Here is a 10,546-nt window from a genome sequence, read left to right as displayed (position 1 = left end):
CCGGCCACCCCTTAAATTAACATGCAAAATCCGATTAACCATGGCCGACTCTGTGCAACCGTGGGATAAGGCACAAGCAATAGCGATAGCGATAGTACGACGAAGGTATCCGTTAGAAAAGTGCGACGAAATAAGGTGTTCATGGGCTATAGTAGCAGGAAACCAACGCGATTGCTTTTGCTAACGGCACAACATCGCCTGCAGCGCCTCTCGTGGGCTCATGACCTATCGGCTGGATGCTAGACGACTGGAAAACCGTAGCCTCGTGAGATAAGTCCCGATTTCATTTGCTAAGAGTTGCTGGTAGGAGTCGAGCGTGGCGCAGACTGTACGAAGGCAAGTTGTCAACAACGCACTGCGCAAGCTGGTGGTGGCTCCATAATGGTGTAGGCAGTGTTTACGTGGAACGGACTGGTTCCTCTGGTCAGACTGTAGCAATCATTGACTGGAAATGATTACATTCGGCAACCTGAAGACCATTTGCAGGCATTCATGGACTACTTCTTCCCAAACAACGATGGAATTTTTATGGATGACAATGCTCCATGCTACCTGACCACAATGGTTCGCGATTAGTTTGAAGAACATTCTGGACAACTCGAACGAATGATTTGGGCACCCAGATCGCCCGTCATGAATTCCATCGAACATTTATGGGGCGTAATCGAGAGGTCCGTGCACAAAATCTTGCACCGACATCACTTTCGCAATTATGCAGAGCTATAGAGGCTCATTACTTCTGCAGAGGACTTCCTCCGGCTTGCTGAGTTCATGCCTCGTCGAACTGCTGCGCTATGCCAGACAAAAGGAGATCCGACGCGATGTTTGGAGGTATCCCATGCCTTTTTTTCCTTTGGTGTATTAGTAATGAGTACATCTATGTAACTGCGAACAAACGATTATTACATTCATTACATTACTTAATTTATACAATACGTAGATTGTTAATTACAAAAAAGCTAAATTTTGTTTCATTTGACCTCAGCTCCCCTATACAATTACTAAAATTTTGTTTCATTTCGCCGGCCGCGGTGGTCTAGCGGTTCTGGCGCTGCAGTCCGGAGCCGTGGGACTGCTACGGTCGCAGGTTCGAATCCTGCCTCGGGCATGGGTGTGTGTGATGTCCTTAGGTTAGTTAGGTTTAAGTAGTTCTAAGTTCTAGGGGACTTATGACCTAAGATGTTGAGTCCCATAGTGCTCAGAGCCATTTGAACCATTTGTTTCATTTGACCTCAGGCTCCCCTATACAATTACTAACATAGTCTAAAACATGTATTCACTAAATTTTGATGCGGCAAAAACTCTCACAACACCGCTGTGAATGCTACCTTTTCTGTGATAGACCATCCCACAATGATTTTTTTTTTTTTGGGGGGGGGGGGGGCAGGGTGCGGGGAATAACAGCAACCGACTGTCATAATCCCACCACACCCTCTACAGGAGTGGCGTTCGATAGTAGTTTGAAAGCCTTTATCCTATATGCCATGTTGAGAACTTGTCGAAGAAGGGTATCCGAGCCGGCCGAAGTGGCCGTGCGGTTCTGGGCGCTGCAGTCTGGAACCGCGAGACCGCTACGGTCGCAGGTTCGAATCCTGCCTCGGGCGTGGATGTTTGTGACGTCCTTAGGTTAGTTAGGTTTAACTAGTTCTAAGTTCTAGGGGACTAATGACCTCAGAAGTTGAGTCCCATAGTGCTCAGAGCCATTTGAACCATTTGAATGGTATCCGTTGCGTGTTTCTGGCGCCGGCGGGCGAGTACGTTGATGTCCTCTTGTTCTCCGGGCTCATCGCAAGGCGAGTCCGTCCTCCCAATAGGCAAAGACGTTCTTTATTGTACCCAAAATGAAAACTCAGTGGTCAACCTTTGCCTACCGTCGACCTTAGTGTATCTCTGTTGTGGCTAAACAACTAGTGCCTTTGAACTGAATTATTATCACGAACGAATAACGAAAAAATAAGGGAGATGATCAGAACCTACACAAAGTAACATCTGTGGTCGTGTTGGTTAATATCTGATAGTGAAGAATGTATTACACCTCAAATCTCGTCGAAGGTAGTTAAACTGTTAGCAGGTGAGGAGCCGAAAGTAGTGCTGTAGAGCAGAGTATCTGTTTGCGGGTGAGAGTTGTGAAAGTGCGTCATCTGAATCTTGCTGAGAGAAAAAAAGTAGTGCGCTATGAGTACAATATCAATGATTCAGATTTGACTAAGACTCATAGAAATAGATGGGCGTAACAATTAATAGTTATATTAAGATGGAATGATAACATAGGCTCAGACGTTGGTCAGACAGCAGACTTTAGTTCATTAGTAGGATACTCAGAACATGGAGTCACTCTACAAAGGACTGTGGTTGTATAAAATTCTTGTACGTCTCACTTCAGAATATTGCTCAAACAAGTGGGACCCGTACCCGACAGGACTCAGAGGAGCTATTGAACGTATACAGAGAAGGACATCACAAATGTTCGACCCACGGGGAAGCTTCACGGTAATGCTGAGAAACCTGAGTTGAGAGTCTCCTAAAAATAGACGGAAATTAACCCGACGAAATCGAATTACAATATTTCAAGAGTAAGTATTAAGAAAAGAGTTTGGATGTATTCTACAGCCCTCTTCGTATCGCTCGCACATGGACTGTAAAGACAAAATTAGATTAATTGTAGGACGCACAGACATTCAAAGCAGTCATTCTTTCCGAGTGCCAAACTCGATAGTTACTGGAAAGAACTGTAACATGTGGTACCACGCTAAAACTCTGCCAGGCACTTCACGTAGGTTTTTCAGGTTACACATTTAGATGTAGATACATACATCCGTGTATCTCAATGCGGCAACGAGCAATTAGAGTAGATTAATTACAGTACTTGCTTTCATAATGGTCGTTGTTGTGGTTTTCAGTACAGAGACTGGTTTGATGCAGCTCTCCATGCAACTCTACCCAGTGCAAACTTCTTCATCTCCAAGTACCTACTGCAACCTACATCCTTCTGAATCTGCTTAGTTTATTCATCTGTTCGTCTGCCTCTATGATTTTTACCCTCCACGCTTCCATCCAATACTAAATTGGTGACTCCTTGATGCCTCAGAATGTGTCCTACCAATCGATCCCTTCTTTTAGTCATATTGCGCTACAAATTCCTCTTCTCCACAATTCTATTCTGTACCTCCCCATTAGTTACGTGAACTATCCATCTAACCTTCAGCATTCTCCTGTAGCACCACATTTCGAAAGCTTCTATTCTCTTCTTGTCTGAATTATTTATCATCCATGTTTCACTTCCATACATGGCTGCACTCCATACAAATACTTTCGGAAAAGACTTCCTGCCACTTAAATCCATTCTGCATGATAAAAAATATCTCTTCTGCAGAAGTTCTTTCCTTTCCAGAGCCAGTCTACATTTTATATCCTATCTACTTCGACCATTATCAGTTATTTTGCTCTCCAAATAGCAAAACAAATTTGCTACTTTAAGTGTGTCATTTCCTAATCTAATTCCCTCAGCAACACCTGATTTAATTCGACTGCATTCCATTATCCTCGTTTTGCTTTTGTTGATGTTCATCTTATATCCTCCCTTCAAGACACCATCCATTCCGTTCAACTGCTCTTCCAGGTCCTTTGCTGTCTCTGACACAATTACAGTGTCATACGCAAACCTGAAAGTTTTTGTTTCTTCTCCATAGATTTTAATTCCTACTCCGAATTTTTCTTTTATTTCCTTTACTGGTTGCTCAATATAAAGACTGAATAACATCGGGGATATGCTACAACCCTGTCTCACTTCCTTCTCACTGCTTCCCTTTCGTAGTTCTCGATTCTTATAACTGCAACTTTGTTTCTGTACAAATCGTAAATAGCCTTTCGCTCCCTGTGTTTTACTCCTGCCACCTTCAGAATTTTAAAGAGAGTATTTCAATCAACATTGTAAAAGGCTTTCTCGAAGTCTACAAACACTAGAAACTTAGGTTTGCCTTTTTTTAAGATATCTACTAAGATAAATTGTAGGGTCAGTATTGCCTCGCGTGTTCCAACATTTCTACGGAATCCAACTAATCTTCTCCGAGCTCGTATTCTACCAGTTTTTCCATTCGTCTGTAAAGAATTCGTGTCAGTATTTTGCAGCTGTGACTTATTAAGCTGATAGTTTGGTAATTTTCACAACTGTCAACACCTGCATACTATGGGATTGTAATTATTATACTCTTCTTGACGTTCAAAATGGTTCAAATGGCTCGGAGCACTATGGGACTTAACTTCTGAGGTCATCAGTCCCATAGAACTTACAACTACTTAAACCTTACTAACTTAAGGACATCACACACACCCATGCCCGAGGCCGGATTCGAACCTGCGACCGTAGCGGTCGCGCGGTTACAGACTGTAGCGCCTAGAACCGCTCGGCCATCCCGGCCTGTTGTTCTTGAAGTCTGGGCGTATTTCTCCTGCCTCATACATATTGCTTTCCAGATGGTAGAGCTTTGTTGTGGCTGGCTCTCCCAAGACTATCAGTAGTTTTAGTTTTTGTCTACTCTCGGGACCTTGTTTCGACTCAGGTCTTTCAGTGTTCCGTCAAATTCTTCATGCATTATCCTATCTCCGATTGCATCTTCATCTATATTCTCTTCTATTTTCATAATATTGCCCTCTAGTACATCGCCTTTGTATAGACGCTCTATATGCTTCTTCCACCTTTCTGCTTTCCCCTCTTTGCTTACAACTGGTTTTCCATCTGAGCCCTTGATATTCATACATGTGGCTCTCTTTTCTCCAAAGGTCTCTTTAATTTTCCTGTAGGCAGTATCTATCTTACCCCTAGTAAGATAAGCCTCTACGTCCTTACATTTGTCCTCTAGCCATCCCTGCTTAGCCATTTTGCACTTCCTGTCGATCTCATTTTCGAGACGTTTGTATTCCTTTCCGCCTGCTTCATTTACTGCATTTTTATATTTTCTCCTTTCATCAATGAAATACAATATCTCTTCTGTTACCCAAGGATTTCTACTAGCTCTCGTCTTTTTACCTACTTGATGCTCTGCAGCCTTCACTATTTTATTTCTCAAAGTTACCCATAGTTGTTCTACTGTATTTCTTTTCCCCGTTCTTGTTAATCGTTCCCTAATTCTCTCTCTGAAATTCTCTACAACCTCTGGTTCTTTCAGTTTATGCAGGTCCCATCTCCTTAAATTCCTACCTTTTTACAGCTTCTTCAGTTTTAATATACTTCATAATGGTATTAAATCAAAATATAAGGTACTACACGGATTAAAAAAGTGTTGTAAACAGGGAGAGTTTTTTATTACAAATTATGAATGTAGGAGTACACACTGTATCACAGCCTATTTATCTGAAGTATTGCTCGGGAATAGTTTTCGTCCTGAAGATCTCCTCCAAAACAGCGAAGGATGCCTTTGGCGTCCTTTTTCGGTCTGGGTCGTCGAAGTCCACATGGTGAATTCCATACCTAATCCTGGAAACATAAAAAATTAGTATTAATATGGCATAAAATATTATCGTGCAGCATTGAAAATCAGTGATACATTAGAAACTACAATGCTTGCAGCCATTGTTCTTTATATTTGCTTATTTACTTTAGTTGACAGCTGCAAAGAGATATGAGTAGTCATGAGCGCATTCGGGCATTAGTTGACATTAAAATACCGCAATTGCTATTTGGGTAGGTGCTTTCAGTATATGTGAAACAAGTTACCGACTCTATACAGCATCACAAATCCCCAGACAAATATAGCACTAGGTGTTTTCACAGGGTTTGCGTTGGTGGGGTTGCAAAGAATGCTGCAACTCCCTGCCTGGCCACTTCGACATGAAATGAAATGAATATTACCAGAATAAGTATTATTAGTGCTGTACGCCATAAACGACATCCATTTAATAACACAGGCCACCGATGGAAAAACTTTTTTGCTGAAAATACCTTTTTCTGCTGTTTCTTAGCGTTCTAAATCCAAATACGATACTTAAAAAACTGTATCACCCACCATTTATTCAGATTTTACAGTTAAATTTATTAAATTAAGCGATGTTTTAAAGAATTTAATAGCTTTAATATAGTTAAAATAATTTAAAAAGGAGGTGTAATGAATGTAGATGACGTTAGTAGAACAGCTGAAAAACATTTGCTGGCAAAAAAGGTCGATTATATTTTTGTGTTAACAGATGGTGTTTTGTTTACTGTCAACCTAACTTCACTTTCCCATTTCCTGTACATGTGCTCAGTACAATTTCTAATCGTGGTTGTAAAAATTCTGCCGACAGTTTCTGTTATACTTGTGGTGAATTTGTGATTAAAAAACACCAAAGAAACATTACAGACTTTGTGAAGAAGGTTTATCTATCATACTTTGGATCTAAACTTGTTGAACAAGATAAATCTTGGGCGCCTCACAAGGTATGTTACGTGTTTGTTGAAGATCTGAGAAAATGGTCCAAAAAGGAGAAAAAGACCATTAGATTTGCTGTTCCTATGATATGGACGGAGCCAAGAAATCATTCCGATGATTGCTACTTTTGCAGTGTTGATATTACTGGTCATAATTCGAAAAACATGAAGGTAATAAGTTATCCTAACCTTCCATCCGCCATCCGACCAGTAGGGCATAGTGTAGATTTGCCGGTTCCTGAACCACCAGATAATTTAAATTCTATTCCAACAGAAGTATTTTCTGATGTAAAGTGTGATTTAGATGAAGCAGATGATGATTAATTCCATTGTAATACAGAAAGTCTAGAGCTCAAATTGTTTACTCACACCGAGGTTAACGATTTGGTTAGGAATCTGGGCTTAACGAAAGAAAAAGCTGAATTTCTTGGCTCTAGGTTCAAAGAAAAGAACTTATTGGTAGTTGTAACCAGCATAAACATGTACAGAAACCGAGAGCAGCAGTTTTCCAAGTTTTTTCGACAAGAAGGTGATTTAGTGTACTGCTCAGACATTCCCGGTCTGATGAATGAGTTTGGTATTGGATGCAAAAAGGAAGACTGGAGGCTGTTTATTGATTCATCCAAAACTAGTTTAAAGGCTGTTTTATTACACAATGGTAACATGTATGCATCTATACCTGTTGGACATTCTGTTGATATGGAAGAAAGCTATGAAAACCTAGAAAGAGGGCTAAATAAAATAGGCTATTCTGCTCATGGCTGGATGATCTGTGGCGACATAAAAGTTACATGCATGCCCCTTGGTCAGCAAGGTGGCTTTACCAAATTTACATGTTTCTTGTGTGAATGGGACAGTAGGGCTAGGGATCAACACTGGTCCAAAGTAACTGGCCTGTGAGGGAGCTTAAAACCTGGCGAGAAGAACATTCTACGCAAAGACCTTGTTGATCCTAAACACCTACTCCTACCATCTCTATGTATAGATCTAGACTTAATGAAACAGTTTGTAAAGGCTTTGCTTAAAGATGGACAATGGTTTAAGTATATCTGCCAAAGGTTTCCGCACCTTTTAGAAGCTATACTAAGAGAAGGCGTCTTTGTCGGACCTGACATTAGAAAATTGATGTTTGATGTTAACTTTGTATCCACAATGACCTCAAAAGAGAATGAAGCATGGTTATCATTCAAGGAAGTCGTTACAAAGTTCTTAGGACATGAAAAGACCCAGAATATCTTTCTATTGCAGCTACAATGTTAAAGAAGATTAAAACTTTAGGATGTTTAATGAGCCTGAAAGTTCACTTTCTGAACAGTCACCTTGATTACTTCCCGGACAATATGGGAAATATTCTTGAGGAACAAGGAGAGCGTTTACACCAGAACATTAAAGTGATGGAAAAACGCTACCAAGGCCTCTGGAACACCAACATGGTGGGGGACTACTGTTAGTCGCCTCACCGGGAAGTTCAGCAAGCGACTCATTGCAGAAAACGTTACACAAGAATCTTCAATGAAAAGATAGAGAGAAAATACACTACTGGCCAGTAAATTTGCTACACCAAGAAGAAATGCAGATAATAAACGGGTATTCATTGGACAAATATATTATACTAGAACTGACATGTGATTACATTTTCACGCAATTTGGGTGCATAGATACTGAAAAATCAGTACCCAGAACAACAACCTCAGGCCGTAAAAACGGCCTTGATACGCCTGGGCAATGAGTCAAACAGAGCTTGGATGGCGTGTACAGGTACAGCTGCCCATGCAGCTTCAACACGATACCACAGTTCATCAAGAGTAGTGACTGGCATATTGTGACGAGCCAGTTGCTTGGCCACCACTGACGGGACGTTTTAAATTGGAGAGAGATCTGGAGAATTTGCTGGCCAGGGCAGGAGTCGAACATTTTCTGTATCCAGAAAGGCCCGTACTGGACCTGCAACATGCGGTCGTGCATTATCCTGCTGAAATGTAGGGTTTCGCAGGGATCGAATGAAGGGTAGAGCCACGGGTCGTAACACGTCTGAAATGTAACGTCCACTGTTCAAAGTTCCGTCAATGCGAACAAGAGGTGACCGAGACGTGCAAGCAATGGCACCCCAAACCATCACGCCGGGTGATACGCCAGCATGGCGATGACGAATATACGCTTCCAATGTGCGTTCACCGCGATGTCGCCAAACACGGATGCGACCATCATGATGCTGTAAACAGAACCTGGATTCATCCGAAAAAATGACGTTTTGCCATTCGTACACCCAGGTTCGTCGTTGAGTACACCATCGCAGGCGCTCCTGTCTGTGATGCAGCGTCAAGGGTAACCGCAGCCATGGTCTCCGAGCTGATTGTCCATGCTGCTGCAAACGTCGTCTAACTGTTCGTGTAGATGGTTGTTGTCTTGCAAACGTCCCCATCTGTTGACTCAGGGATCGAGACGTGGCTGCACGATCCTTTACAGCCATGCGGATAAGATGCCTGTCATCTCGACTGCTAGTGATACGAGGCCGTTGGGATCCAGCACGGCGTTCCGTATTACCCTCCTGAACCCACCGATTCCATATTCTGCTAACAGTCATTGGATCTCGACCAACGCGAGCAGCAATGTCGCGATACGATAAACCGCAATCGCTATAGGCTACAGTCCGACCTTTATCAAATTCGGAAACGTGATGGTACGAATTTCTCCTCCTTACACGAGGCATCACAACAACGTTTCACCAGGCAACGCCGGTCAACTGCTGTTTGTGTATGAGAAATCGGTTGAAAACTTTCCTCATGTCAGCGCATTGTAGGTGTCGCTACCGGCGCCAACCTTGTGTGAATGCTCTGAAAAGCTAATCATTTGCATATCACAGCATCTTCTTCCTGTCGGTTAAATTTGGCGTCTGTAGTCCATCGTCTTCGTGGTGTAGCAATTTTAATGGCCAGTAGTGTACAAACCAATTCCAGCTGACAAGTGAAAGCTCTATTGATACCATGTCATTGTTTTAAGTAGCTTACTGTAAGCACAAACCATGCTTATGTTGTAGCAAAGTGTTCCATTAAAAGTTTTTCAAAAAAAATTCTCGTTGGCCTATGTAATTAAATAAACACTTTCACTGACTGCAGCGCCTGACTTAACGAACTAAAGCTTTGCTGTTAGTTGGAACCCTTGTGAAGAGTGTTACTCACTTGTTCGATTAGTATTTATGTAAACATAAGAGTGCAACGTGTAGGTTACGATGTAGTCTCCGGTCGAAGGAAGTACTTTTGAAGAACGGCGCTCTCTGACCTGATTTTTACTTTCGGAAGGTACACAGTCTTGTAAATATTATCCTGAATGAAGAAAAAATACGACAGTAGTTGCATTAATCATTCGATATTTTGTGCGTGGGTTGAAAAGTTTAAAGGTGGCAGCCAAAACGCCACCTAGGAGCACCAATCGGTGCGTCTGGTGCTAGCACGGACCTCGGCGTTGCACGCTCGTGTTGATTCAGTTATCCAAAGAAACCGACGACTAACAGTTGCAAAAACTGCGGAAACTATCAAGTAAGCCTTTGCACAGCTCATTTCATCATGCACAAGAAAGTAAACTATTGTAAAATTGGTTCAAGGTGGGGTACCAGAGAGCTTGCCTTCCGCCATAAAAGAGAGAGGTTTCCCATTTGGACCGGGATTGAAAATCGTTTCGGTTGCGAAGATGCTGCATTTCGAGACAGAATTTTAACCTGTGATGAAACTTGGATACCTCATTCTGAGCCGGTGTGCAACGTCAACGCATGCAGTGGAAACAAACTGAATCGCATGCCCGTGGGAAAATAAAAACGCAACCATCGGTTAGTACCACCTTTTGCAGTCCATACGCTCCGATTTTCTGTGAGTTTCGGGTGGGCGTTAGCGCATACTGAACACACATGACAAAGAATATAGTTAAGGTCGCACTGAAGAGGAAATGTCCGGGATGGTCGAGGGAAGCCATGGTTCTTCTACAAGACAACGCTCGACTTCAAGCGACACAAGTGACGCTGGAAACTATTTGCAGCGTGGGTTGGAGGCTCCTGCCACAACCTCCTCCCATCCCTGTTGTTGTCCTTTTAGATATTTATCTGTTTGGTTCAATAAAATAACGCCAAGTTCAAAGGCAATGAAGAAGCAA

The 10,546-nt window shown here is 42.2% G+C and overlaps 1 protein-coding gene across 1 annotated transcript in view; it reads right to left on the bottom strand.

Annotated features, from left to right (window-relative positions):
- Nucleotides 1-5,346: 5,346 nt before the first annotated feature.
- LOC126413050 (myrosinase 1-like) overlaps nt 5,347-10,546 on the bottom strand; it is an 83,688-nt gene continuing 78,488 nt past the window's right edge. Inside the window, exon 11 of the mRNA XM_050082947.1 lies at nt 5,347-5,473. Within this exon, the coding sequence (XP_049938904.1) occupies nt 5,347-5,473 (127 nt within the window). The remainder of the gene's footprint in view (nt 5,474-10,546) is intronic.

The sequence above is a fragment of the Schistocerca serialis genome, chromosome 7 (assembly GCF_023864345.2).
Source record: "Schistocerca serialis cubense isolate TAMUIC-IGC-003099 chromosome 7, iqSchSeri2.2, whole genome shotgun sequence".
Lineage (NCBI taxonomy): Eukaryota > Metazoa > Arthropoda > Insecta > Orthoptera > Acrididae > Schistocerca > Schistocerca serialis.
The sequence above is the reverse complement of the archived record's forward strand: the minus strand, read 5'-3'. Positions and strand labels throughout refer to the sequence as shown.